General features: G+C 39.3%; 1 protein-coding gene across 21 annotated transcripts in view; it reads right to left on the bottom strand.

Annotated features, from left to right (window-relative positions):
- OSBPL6 (oxysterol binding protein like 6) overlaps positions 1-13,743 on the bottom strand; it is a 198,813-nt gene that overhangs the window by 42,033 nt on the left and 143,037 nt on the right. For 11 of the 21 annotated variants that reach the window (XM_044768657.2, XM_070508178.1, XM_070508179.1 and 8 more), the window contains 2 exons: positions 11,181-11,313; positions 4,556-4,659 (listed from right to left, as the gene is read on the bottom strand). In XM_044768657.2, coding sequence (XP_044624592.1) covers positions 4,556-4,659; positions 11,181-11,313 — 237 coding nt within the window. Of the gene's footprint in view, positions 1-3,898; positions 3,992-4,555; positions 4,660-11,180; positions 11,314-13,743 lie in introns of all 21 variants that reach the window. The other 10 variants (XM_044768648.2, XM_044768647.2, XM_044768656.2 and 7 more) reach the window with 1 other exon arrangement.

The following is a 13,743-nucleotide window of genomic DNA, read 5'->3' as shown; positions in this document are numbered from 1 at the left end:
GATTCAACATGAAAAATGTGCTGGGATTTTCAGGTTGAAGCATTTTCCAAGGAGGAAGCTAGTCCTCATAGCATAGGGGGAAAAAAATCTCAATTTCCTCAGAGCGTTGAGACAATGCCTAAAAAAATCACCTATGAAAACGTGAAAGCATGGGTTTCATTTAGTGATGTGCACCCATGCATAAATCAGGAGAAGAATCTTAGAGCTTTCTTTCCTTTTTTCTATTTTTGGAGGACAGGATTAAGGGATGATGATGTTTCCTTCTAACCACTCCACTTTGCCTCCATTTGACAGACCCTGACTCTTCAAGGTTATGAGCATTAATTTCAGTTCTAATTAACTGAGATGTGCTTAGAATCACCTAAATCACCTAACAGTCCAGGCTGAGGAAAAAAAAAAAATAGCTCAGCTGCTTTAGTCTTTTGGGAACAACAGAAAAATATTTGAAATTCTTGTATCTCCATTTCTCTTTAAAGTTTCCAAATTACATTCACATTTCTCTTCCTCCATTATAAACCTGCATACATATGTGTATGTGTTTATCATACATACACATACATACATAATCTGTTTTCCACAGAAAGTTTTCTATACAAAATCCCTTTATGCTTAATACAGTAAATAAAAGGAGAAAGGACTTCCTTTTACCCTTCTGTGTAATTTGAATTTATATTGAGAGATAGGGAACATTTCCGCCCCAGGTTTCTCCTTTACTCAACCCCACCCTTTCGAGACTGTTGAGGGTCTTCACTTAGTGAGTTAATAAAATTGTTTTTGTGGACTAAAAAAAAAAGATCTAGGATGCACATGACTGACATCAGATCACTTATGTGTCGCTCCTGACTTCCTGCTAGTCCTCACTCTCCTCAGTGTCTGCGGAGCTAGTACTTAATTCATGCTATTAGCAACATAAGAAGTCCAACAGCTCTCCTTCTACAGCAGCCCTTATAAAATTATTCTCTTCTTGCCCTCCTCTACCTCTTTTAACACAGCAAAACTATAACTGCATAATGACAATGTTGAGATTTTTATTAGAACAAGAAATTTGAAGTATGGGAGACAAGAAGACTTTTTTCTAAAAGGTCATTCCAGAGTCTTCTAGGGCAACTGTTGCCTTCAATGAGTCACACAATGGATTCCCGAGGCTAGCTTCCCAATGGCTTCAGGAGATATATGGCCATACAGGACCAAAATTTAACCTCCACATTCAAAACAATAGCATAATCTAACCTATGTAAGAACTGGCAATCAAACAGCCAGTATAACATGTTCTTCATGTTTACTTTCCTGAGGTCAATTTTTTAAATGATATATCCTATAATTATTTCAAAATGACAACTACTACAGAATGCTGAATGCATTCAGTGAAACAAGTGTTATAACAACAGCAGTCACCATAACCACCACCACCACCAGACAGGCTAGGTCCCTTCACAAATGGCTAGTGTACTGAAAGTTCCAAGCAAAAGAGAGGCTGAAAAATGAGCCACTCACTACAAAAGCCTCTAAAGTTGGCTGCAACAATGACCATCAGAGAAAGTGGTTCAAGTTGTGAGATGATTATGGGCTCAAGACAAATACTTGGTACCATCAGATGGGATTCCCATGGTCAAGAAACACTGAAAACAGGAAGGAAAAACCTGTGTATTAGGATGGGAAGAGGTGGTGGGTATGTTTAATCTACAGTAAAATGAATGCTATGCCTTTCTGTAGGTAAAATACCAATGAGTAATGACATTTGTTTTGGTCATAGTCATCCCGGGCTGATTGTGTGGTTCCCCAGCCAAGTGTGCAGGTTGAAGAACCTTCTAAGCAACTTCCCAGTAATAGAGGATGAGCATCCTAAGGGATCCTGGAAGGGCTGCGGGTTTGGGTGAGCAGAAAAGGTCCAGGGATGGTACCAAATTCCACAGTGTTCACCCTACAATACCTTTTGTTTTACCAGTCCAAGTGGAAGTGGGGTTTCTCCGAGAACGATTAATAGCTTACTGTCACTCCCAAGTCTCTTTATTTCCCCTTGGGAGTTGGAACTAAATATGCTACTTCTGAAACTTTATTCTTTGAATGTGGGGAGGTGATGATTTCAATTTCCCTCAAAAATAATTAAACCAGAATCACAAGGGACATTTTGTTACTTTTTGGCAAAAAAACCCCAAAGCAAAATAGCATAAATAAAAATGTAAAAGCAAATGACAAACCCCTCAAAGATGCGACAGGAGTATGAATGAAGAATATTTTCCTGCTTTTTGAACAATTTCTTCTGATGACTCAAAGAAATCTTCATAAACTCTCTGCACATCGAAAAGCACAGCCTGTGACTAGGAGGGCTATTCAGAGCAGCATTCTGTTTCCTTCAGAAAAAAACTGAGTGACATGGGGACTCTGGTGGGTCTCATAGCCACAGCAGGGTGGCCAGGGGCATTTAACTCAGACTCATTGAGAGCCAGCCTATTCAAGACAACAGCCGTGAATGGGAATCTGTTCAATGGCATACCTTATAAAAACAAGATCGAATTCATATCTGTCCACAAATGTCTATGTTCTTATGGTGCTGGCCTTCTTCAATTATTTTATTTATAATGGTTCTTTTTCCCGGGGTATGATAACCATAGATACCATGCATAAAAAAAACCAAAACAAAAATAACCACAAAACTAGACAATTGCATGCTCAAAACAAATGAAATGGCCAAAAGCTATTTTACATAATTTTTTTGTGAAGTCATTTGGCAGATTTGTCTCTACAGTATTAATTTTCTGAATAGAAGGGAAAACACACTGAACAAAAGAACACGAAAAATTGTGTTCATAGAATGTGGACATTCTAAATAAAAAAACATGGCTCTTTAGTGCTAAGGAAAATTGATTTTCAAGTACATCAGATTAGGAAAGCAAAGCAACAAAGAGGTTGTTATTTACACATTCAGAATTACAACACAAAGAATGTTATCAATACAATGAGAATTAAAGAATTATTGTTATTTATTTAGAAGACTGAAGAATTCTGAAAAGCCGAAAAGCAAAATTGTAAGTCTAACTCTGATTGTGCAGGGTAAGAGTCCTTCACAAAATACAGCTAGATTGGAGTAGTAGTGATCCTAGTTTAAAGATCTGAAAGTAATATGATTTATGACTTAAGAGGTTTCAGGCATTTACCATATTTCGTATCACTGCAATACAATAACACAAGAGGATCTTAGTTTAAAAATTTAAAACTACTCATTTCAACTAAATAACTTATTTAAAATAAATTTCAAGTAAGTTTATTAGGAGCCATTAAAACTAGTTCAGATTTTAAGCGACTGTTGATGGCCAAATAATATCCATTTTTCATAGAATCATAGAATTTTAGAGTTGAAAGGGAATTCAGAGATGATTAAGTTACCTCCATTACTTTACCTAGGAGCAAACAGAAGCCCAGAAAATTTAACAGAAGTTCATGAGATTATGCTGCCAAGAAATCACAGTGATTAAACTAGAACCCAGGTTTGCTGATTTATTGACAGATAAAAGTTTGGACAAAGCTAACACATACAAAGCTCCTTTTAAGATCTAGTATATATAAGTGAATGTTCATTACAACCCATTGGATTTTTAGTCTAGATTTGTAAGGCGACTTTTTGTTAAAATACATTTTAATGGTTCAAAGGCCATAATTGAGATGAAAATTCCACTTTGCAGCCATATTAAGTAATTTTAACCTTTCTTTTAAATTCTTTTTACTTATGCCAGAGTAAGAAGAAAGGATTTCCCACTATTTTAGATAACTCAGCCTGAAAAGCACTGGCTTTAAGGCAGTTAAGCTGCTGTAAACTTTTTAACATCCATGAACTGATACATAAAGATGAGTATTTTAAAAGCACATAAAAATATGAATGAAGGAAAAGTCAAGTCTGTACCTGCAGTTGTATTTTTGTATCTTTGCTGACACTTTTTGTTCTCCATCGTCTTGTGACCCGCTTGTCTTTCTTTGAAATATCTACACAGTTAGCCTACATTACACAAATAGTTAAAAGCAACAAAGGATTATTAAGTTCACACAGGTGATACAGACAGAGACAAAGAGAGCGCAGCAAGTTAGTAATCATTGTTAGACATCTTAAGCAAACCAGCCAGGAAAGAAAGGCGTATCTGATGCCTACTGGGCATCAAAAGCAGAGACAAGAACTTAATCATAAAATACGTTTGTCTGCTATACAAAATTAAAACAGGATTATACGTCTTCAGCATTTTTTTCCTATATGAAAAGATGGTAATAATTCTGAGAGTATCTAAGATATCTTCAAAGCTACCATTTCTAATGCAAGAGAAACATGGAAGAATGATTCAGATATTCGTTTCTCTAGTTTCTATTTAAATGCAAAATATTTCAAAATAGACATCTTAACACAATGACACCAAGATTGAAAAACATTAAGAATAACTCCAGAATATAAACTAATCTGTTCTGTAGTTATTTCCTTTTAAATGTTACCTCATATACTCATAGAATAATCCAGTAAAAATTCTGAGTTACTATCTTCAGGTCCATCCACCAGCAGCAGTAATATGTTTACCTGCATGTCAGTAAAATTAGGTGCTGACTGAGTTCTCTGAAGTATTTCCAAATTTTGCAGGAGTTTGCTAAGTTCCACAAGGTTTGACTGGCAGTGTGCAAGATCTAATAAAAATCAGAAATAAAAATCTGTTAGAACTGGGCAGGGAGTGGTGGTGACGGTAACAAAGGGGAGTCAATCCAAATTATGGCACATAAGATTAGGCAGATCCATGTCTATATAATGATGATATTGGCAAATGAAACAAAACGGACCCTTCTCTGGTTTAGAACAGAAAAAGCATTGATTATTACATGATTTCAAAGCCCACTCCTACAAATTAACAGCTATTAGGGTAGAGAGCCATTAAAATCTCAGTGACATTTGTGTGCTCACTCTCCTGCTCAAGTGGCCTTTCTCACATGAGAAGCACAATCGAGGGAACTTCAGCAGTTGGACGGTTTTGTTCTTGGGAACCTGTCTACCTGCTCTTAAAATAGTTCACAGGGTGGCTGCTTGGAATTGGGATGGAGTCAAAGTCAAGTTCAGAAAAATAAGGTACAAAGTCAGACAAACACATTTATCTCTAATTTAGCTCACTAACAATGTTGCAATGAATGCTTACTTTAAAATCTACTAGAGACGTTACACGAAACAAAACCAAAGACTCTCAAAGTGTGCTCCCTGGCTCAGGGACATCAGCATCACCCGGGCACGAAACTCACTCTGTTTGAATTCATGTTTAGAACAAAGAAATGACTTCATTTTATTTTTAACTTTTTGATGTATTTGAACAAGCAAGAATTTTTAAGATCTGTATCATAAACTGTCTCTCAAAAAACTGACCTTTAGTATGTGAAACTAAATACAACTAAGAATATTGTTATTAGCATCATTTATTCAATTATTAAATATTTAGAACCTGCATCCCAGTTATGTGATAATTTTGCACATGTACTGTTTATAACAAGACTGTAGTAGGGAAAGCCTATAAATTTGTTAAATTATAAAGTGGTTGTTCTTATTTTTGTGGCAGTTGGTGAAAACTTCCCTTTTATTATCTTTGTTTCTCATTGAATTTCAAAGATCTGAATTGTTACAGATATGGTATAGGCAGCAAAATATCGCAGTTAAATATGGATAAAGATTAGCTGGGTCAAACAATTAGTGGAAAAGGGGCTGGTCCCATGGCATAGTGGTTGAGTTCGGCACACTCTGCTTCAGTGGCCCAGGGTTTGTGGGTTCAGAGCCTGGGCATGGACCTACACCACTTGTCAGCCATGCTAAGGTGGTGACCCACATAAAAAAATAGAGGAAGAGTGGCATAGATGTTACCTCAGGGCTAATCTTGAAGCAAAAAAAAAAAGAGGAAGATTGGCAGTAGATGTTAGCTCAGGGCAAATCTTCCTCACCAAAATAAATAAATAAATAAATAAAATTGATAGATATAAAATAGAGGGGTAACTGCTAAGAGGGTCTTTACAGAGGACTCAGAATCTCTGCACAGTCCAAGAAAAGCTAGACAGTAGCAATTCATCCTGGGGCCAGGCCACACCCCGGTCCTTCCTCTTAGCAGCATCTGCCTTTGGGTGGAGCCCGGGTGGGCTGTTCAAATGCTACTATTTTTCTTTCAGGGAACTCCTAGCCATCAACAGAGGGAACCACCCAATGGAAGGGGGAAGAAGGGAGTAGATACTGACAAGGCAACAGCCATTCCCTGTCCCTTCATCTCCCCCACAAAGAAAATAAGGTAAAGTGGTTTGAAAGGGTAGGAAATACAGAAGACAAAGGGAAGGAATGAGGAAGTAAAGTACTGAGAAGGAAGCAAGGGGTTAGAGAGAAGAGGAGAGAGTAGACGGCTAGAAAGGACCTCCATTTTAACTTGCTTTTTAAAGAACAATCACATCATAAGCACCCTGCTGGTAGGGACATTGTCTAACATTATCTACCCATTGAGCCTTCTTTCCAGTAAATATTACATTCATACCTTTTAATAATTGTGATTATTCTACCCAACTGGTATATGTAGGTAGCAAAGAAATTTAGAAATGGGGCTTAAAACCCTTTCTAACAGAATGAAAAGAGAACTTTGTGAACAAACTCGATTCAAGGCAAAAGACTCAAAACCAAGAGTCAGGAGATGTTGATTTCCTTTACGTTTCTTGGTGGCAGTTTCCTCACCTGTCAATTGGTGACAGTAATATTTACCTCTCTTACCGTCCTGATTAGAGTAGCAGCTGAGAAGGTAGATGAGAAAATTCTCTGAAAACCAGAAATTGTCTTTATGGCGTCTTGATCACACTATGTTGAATCATACTGCTAGGGCCTTAGCTTGGATCAAGCCACACCATTCCTCATCACTTCTATCACTTGAAATATGAAAGAAATGAAATCTCACACAGGATTTCACCGCTTGCCTAAGTGTCTGGTTGCATACAAGGATTATAAAGATTTACCCAACACAATGAAAATATCTTTTAAAAAAGAAATCTCTGGAATTTCATTCAATTAAGATTAAATCAAATTTTAGAAACAGGGGGAAAAATTATGCTAAGAAAGAACTGCTGAGATAGTTTCTAATAGTGAACAGTTAAAAACTTAAATATCTAGCAGTTTACTTATATTCCCATCATGCCCTACCTTGTTCCAAAAAGAAACAGGTTGTCCAACTGTGGAATGGTTAAATAAATTAAGGTATATCCAAAGTTATCCACTTATTATTTCATTTAGGGAATTATTTCATTGATTGGGAAGACACTGTGTACCGAGCACAGTTCTAAGCACAGGGAATACAGCAATCAAGTAAGATTCATGGAATTTACGTTCTGGCAAAAAAAAATGTATGCAATAAACAATCTGTATGTTGAACTATTATGTACCCGTATTTAATGATGGCATGTACTGGTATATAAAGATGGCATATAAAATACTAATCTTGTTTCTATGGAAAAAAATGCTCTCCAAGAGTCAAGCAATTCCCTTATATACTTGAGAAGATCTGTATCGATGTAAGTCCACATCTATGAATAGCTAGCTACTTTAAGCATTAGCATTTGAAATCAGATACATTATGGGTTCAAGATGATGTTACATGATGAACTTTTGAAATACAACTAACCTCAATATTGGGGATTCTATGAAATGATCAAGGTAGACCAAAGAAAAAGTGTTGTGGAAGTTTAGGAATGTTGTTTGAGGTCATCAGAACAGCCTTAAAAGAGAGAGTGGAATCTTTTCTGGTTCAAGAGGATTGATGCAAAGGGCTCAGCAAAACAGGAAGGTGGAGAAGGGCAGGCGGTACCGCAGGTTGGGAAGAACAACCTGTGCAAAGGCATGGACGTGGGACTACGCGAGCATGTTCAGGAAATAGCAAATGAGTTCAGCTAGGCCTATGGAAGGCATGGTTGAAAGGGTAGGTAGGGCCAGAAAGCTGAAAGCTGGATGTTAAATGCTGGACTAAGCAGTTTGGACTAAAACCCCAGTGCCCAAGGAGAACCACTTGAACAGATTTTTGCACAAAAGCTATTTTAAGAAACATCAGTCTTGAGGGAACATTATGTAATGGACAAAGAAGTGGCTTTGGGCTTAATCAAATATGGGTTGGCTGGGGTCCCAACCTCTCCACCAGGGGCAGCGATACAATCTTGGGCAAATCCTTAACCTCTGTGCAAGTGGGAACAGTAGCAAAACCTACGTCTTATGGCTGAGTGCAGTGGAATAATGCCTGCTAAGTGCTGGCACGGGGCTGCAAACATGTTCAAGAACAGTAATTTGCCATGAGCCTCCGAGAAAGATGGAGCAGCAGAGCAAGAGACTGCACGTGATGGTACCAGTCAGGAGGCTGTGTGACTGCCCAGAAATAGAGTGAATGGTGGGTCTGAGTCATGAAAGCAGAAATGGAATTCCAGAGCAAGGGTAGATGAAGGGGAGGGGAAAGGGGGATGCTTTCAAAGAAATAACAGAACTTAGTCTCAGCTGGATGAACAGAGTGGGAGGGTCAAAGATGATGCTCAGGTTTCAGGGGTGGTTATGACAGCAGCACTGACAGAAACAGGGAAGTCCAGGAGCTGGGATCATTTTCCGGGAAGACACAAGAGTCCGGTTTTGGACAGGTTGAGAAGGGGGTGCAATAGAGACCATAGACAGAAAGGGCCAATGGCAAGGTGAGGCAGTGGGAATGCAGCACAGGTTGGATACAGAGACCTGAGATTTAAAGAGTTTTCAGCCTTTTTGAATGGAATATGGTGCAGTGATTAGGAGCATATGCTCTGGAGTCAGATCACCTGAGCGTGTGAACTTGGTCAAAGAGCTAACTTCTCTGTACCTAGGTTTTCTCATCTGTAAAATGGAGTTGAGAGGATTAAATGAGTTAATGCACATAAAACACCTAGACTAGTGCCTGTCGCATAGGAAGTACCCAATACCTATTAGCTGCCATCACAACCACTGACACTACCATCATCATCATCACCACCATCACCACCACTACACCACCATTATCATCAACTAAAGAGAGATTTCAGTTGAAACTATAAGCATCCCTGTCATCTCCAAAACACAATCATTAGGATAAAGTTGGTCTGGTTTAGCCCTCCAGCTTTGCCAAGTACTTGCTATGCAACACGGACAAGTTACTTGACCTCTCTGAGTTTTGGCTTCCCTATATATAAAAATATGGTTCACAATCCCTACTTGGTACAATTGTGAAGATTTACATAAAACCATACATGTGAAGTGCTCAGTTCAGTGCCTGGCCCATAGTGAGCATCCAATAAACTATAGTTACTATTATTAAAGCTGAAAGCAAAAGACTGAATCTAGATTATTCCACAACGAAAGTTGGCCAGAGGAAAATCCCAGTAAAGCAGAGGAGGAGCAGTTGAGAAAAAGGAAAACTTCCTGGGGCCGGAGGAGGAGGCTCGTTGGAGGAGGTCCTGCAGGGTGGGTCACAGGATGAGGCCTGAGAATACAGCGGAAATCAGATGGCCTCCTGCTCTCAAGTATGCCCTTTCCACAGAGCAAAAAGGACAAAAGTCAAATCATGGGAGAGAAGCTGGAGTCTCTGGGCAGAGAGCAGGAACAAGTGAAATGAGAAAGATGAGGTTGTCTCGGAGAGAGGAGATAATTATTGCACAAAATCCTGCAAGAAGACAGAAAGGCAGGACGGAGGACACAGAGCAGCCAGGATGGGGAGAAGGAAGAGCACCCCTGAGAGTGGAGAGAGGGCACAAGGGATGGGCCACCGAGGATTCTGAAGCACCAGGGAGACAAATGCGTCCCTCCCTCACCCACCAGCCAGGGGCTCTTCGCATGAAAGCCAGGGTCTATTCATTTTGGTCAGATGAATGGATTCTGTCCCAGGGGATGGTCTCAATCTTTTCAGCAAGGTAGGCGACTGGGTTAAATACCAAGAGTGTGTGGGAAGCTGCAGAAGTCGGAGGAAGTGAAATGTCAGAACCACTGCTGAGGCGAACCTGCTGTGCTGTAGGAAAGCGAGGTTCACCTTCTTCCCCCAAGCTGGAGTTAATGTTTACCTTAACTAATTAATTAATTACAGACACCAAATTAATGTCTGTATGTTTTCTGAATACATTCAAGTGAAACACTTTTAATGGAACGAATGTAACATCCCTCTTAAAATCATATTTTCACATAAAGATTGAGTTTGGGATGTGTGGAGTGCTAGTAAAAGTGCTGCAGACTTTGAGTTCACACACATATAGAGCAAAAAAAATTTCTTTTGCTTGGGGGACCAACACAGATCACCAAATTTCAATTTTTCTAAATGAGGACATAAAAAAAAATCTAACATCTACTTTCACCATAATTTCATAAAAGAAAAAAAATTAGTATAAAAAAGTTAGGCTCAACATCATCTCAAAATAATTTTAAAAATTAAATCAATTTCACCTTACTAAATACTTCCTATGTTATCCTCGTTTTTCTCATTTTTGAAGGTCAAATGAAAACTGTCTCATAGACAGGATCCAGTCTGGACCAACGTGCTCAGGCTAATTACAAGGAAGGAGAAAGTTTCTAGAGATTAAGAGGTTCAGAGATGGCAGAGTAAGGGAATCATGTATGATGCCGAGTGAGGGAAATCGTGTATAAGTTCAGAATATTTAGTAACTAATCCATAGCAGAACACGACTAACAGGCAACTGTGGATATAAGATGCAGTATAATTGTGCTGTTTATTGCCAGGTTGTCAGGAGACATACACTTGTTCTGTGGGCAAGACGGAGCAGCAGAGAAGGAGCTGTGAAAGTGACCTGGCAGACAGTCAGGAGCGAGGGTGGAGGGTGCTCCGGAGGCAGCTCTCCTCTGTGTTATTGCCTCAGGGTCCAGGGAGTGGGAGGCTATCGAAGCCAGAAGGGAACTGGTAACGAGAAGAAGGGATAAGCCTGAGTGGGTGGAAGTCAGGCTAAGGGGGAAACCAGATTCAGTAGTTATGAGGGTGCAGGAGAACAGACAGGCAAGAAGCTGAGTCATGGGACGGAGAAGGATCTGATGGATAAACGTAAGAAAAAGGAGAGGTGGAAGCATTCAAGGGGTGGAGGGGTGACAGGTGCAGCACCCACAATTCACCTCTTTTGTTTCTATTTTTCTGGCTTATCCTGAGAGCCCACACTGGGCAAGAACTGACCTTCCGCACACCTGTCCATTTCTTCTGAGTCCTGTAACCAGGCTGCCACTTTACTCTGGCCGGTGGTGCAGGTTGCAGGGAGGCTGTTGCTGCATGGCAAAGGGGACTGCCAGGGAAAGCTGTTTGGTTGCACCTACAGTGAACAAAAAGAAGTGTGTGGGTAAGCAGAAACAGGACAATTAAGTGATTAAAACAAATACAAGCATCTTCAAAACGACGAAAAAGAGAAGAAGAAAGGTCTCATTCAAAATATGGAAGAAGCCTCTTGATTAAATGTGGTACTTGCTCAGTGAAGCCAAAATTCATAAACAATAATAACACTCTCATTAGGGTGCTATCTCCACCATACAATGAAGGGGACAACATTTAAATATGTTATGTCTCATACTGACAAGGACCTGCCAGCTCAAATTCCCCAAAATTTTAAGTTATTCAGTGAGTTGCATTTGATGCAGTGTCTTCACTGCAGTATTCTTCCCTGGTGACTGAGGGCCTTTCCTTTCTAAAAGTTCTCTGCACTCTTATGATCAGCTCAAGACTCCTCCGCCACGTGATTCCTAAATGCATCATCCACCAGCAGCAACCTTACAACGCTTTGAATGCATATTGAAAATTATGGTATATAAAAAGGTAGTCTTGGCAAGTTATTATCCATAGCTGATAGACTTTCCATTAAAGGGATTTTATGTGAAATAAATTAAAGTTGTATGTAGTAGGTAGATACTAAAGTGACTGCAGTAAACACTTAGTGAAAAAAGCAGAAACTTATTTCCCAAAAAGCTGAAACAATTTTAAAACTTTCATTTGACTTTAATATTCAATTACAACTGACTGTGTCTCTTCTAAATCATTATGAAGTGAATATGCACATACTTAGCAAACTCAGACTTATTTGTTACCCACACAGGGCCACACACCAATTAACACTCAGGAGTCTCATCATTTGATACTTAGAATGCAAGCAGAGTGATAAAGAGCTCTTTTCACTCTTCATTGCGTTTTGGTACATTTAACGGAAATCCCTCACTGAGTTAGATCTTAGAGGGATGTCATTCATAACTAGAGCAATAGATCTTTTACGAAAATCAGAGTTGAAGAGTTTTCTTATTCCAAGGCAAACTGTGGGGAGGATTTGGTTTCAGTTCTCCATTCTCAGATACCACCCAAGTAACAAGGAACACAAGGGATGAAAATAAGACGTCTTTTATCAACACTCTGTGCAAAAGACGCAGGCAGAAGCTGGGAGAACCAAAGAATTAAACATCTACATTTTTAAAACATCCATCTGGAATACATTTCTTGTTTAATTTGGACTAACTCTGGGATCCATTCTCTTCTGTGGCGAGAACACAGGAGACCCAGAGAAACTTGAGGACTATGTTGAGCATCTGGCGTTTTCTAAGTGCCCTGCTTCCTAACCCCTGGACCTCCTGGTTCGTTCCCTTTTATCTCAGAACTGGTTCATATTAGGGTTAACCCTACAACCTAATCCTGGGAGAAAGATGATTAAACAGTCCTTGGCAAGGCTGCAAACAGAATGAAATAACATAAGGTCTGAGAGCCTTGTGAAATACAATTAATGGGATTTAACAAAAATTCTACTCAAGTAATTTCCATTGATATAGCAACAACTGAATGCAGTAGTATTTCATTTAATCTTGTCTAATTAGTCTTTCATTTACTCCATGAGGTTTATAAATGCTTTGCAAAAGAAACTTGGATATATGTATTGCATATATTTCTATATAAGAAAACAGAGAAAAAGCGGAATCTTCACTGAAACGTTCTTGAACCCAATTCCTTGTGGCAGCCAGCTTATTCACAGATGTCTCTGTTCTCAATACAGCTGCCAAGTGGGAAGCTGGAACACCCCTGGGCAGTGCAATATGCTATGGCTCAGAGAACTTAATTATTGAATCAAAGGCAGAAACAGCTGTCTCTCTGCCTGTTGTCTTAACCTTGATTTTTTTAAAAAAAAATTTATTGTGGTCTAAATAGTTTATAACAGTGTGAAATTTCAGTTGTACATTAATATTTGTCAAACACCATATAAATGTGCCCCTGCACTCCCTATGCCCACCCTCCCCCTCCCCCCCGTCCCCCTGGTAACCACTAAATTGTTCTCTTTGTCCATAAGTTTGTTTATATTCCACATATGAGTGAAATCATACAGTGTTTGTCTTTCTCAGTCTGGCTTCTTTCGCTTAACATGATGCCCGCAAGGTCCATCCATGTGGCTGCAAATGGGACAATCATTTAACCTTGGTTTTTAATAGGCAACACTTCTAGCTTTTCAGCAACACAGAAAACATGAACACCAGCAACATGAACTCTTATTACAGCCCAAAGAACAGCTTCAGCTTCCCTTAGCCTGGCACCTGGTATAATGGGAAGGGCACTGATTTTTGGAACAGAGAGATGTGGGTTCAGATCCTGCCTCAGCTGTTTAATGGCTAACTTCTGGACAAATTCTTTATTGCCTCTGAACTTTGGCTACAGTAAAGACTAGAGACGAATGAATGTCAAATGCTTAACCCAGTGCCTGGCCACTCAAACGGACCAC

This window comes from Equus asinus, chromosome 4 (assembly GCF_041296235.1).
Source record: "Equus asinus isolate D_3611 breed Donkey chromosome 4, EquAss-T2T_v2, whole genome shotgun sequence".
In the NCBI taxonomy this organism is placed as follows: domain Eukaryota; kingdom Metazoa; phylum Chordata; class Mammalia; order Perissodactyla; family Equidae; genus Equus; species Equus asinus.
The sequence above is the reverse complement of the archived record's forward strand: the minus strand, read 5'-3'. Positions and strand labels throughout refer to the sequence as shown.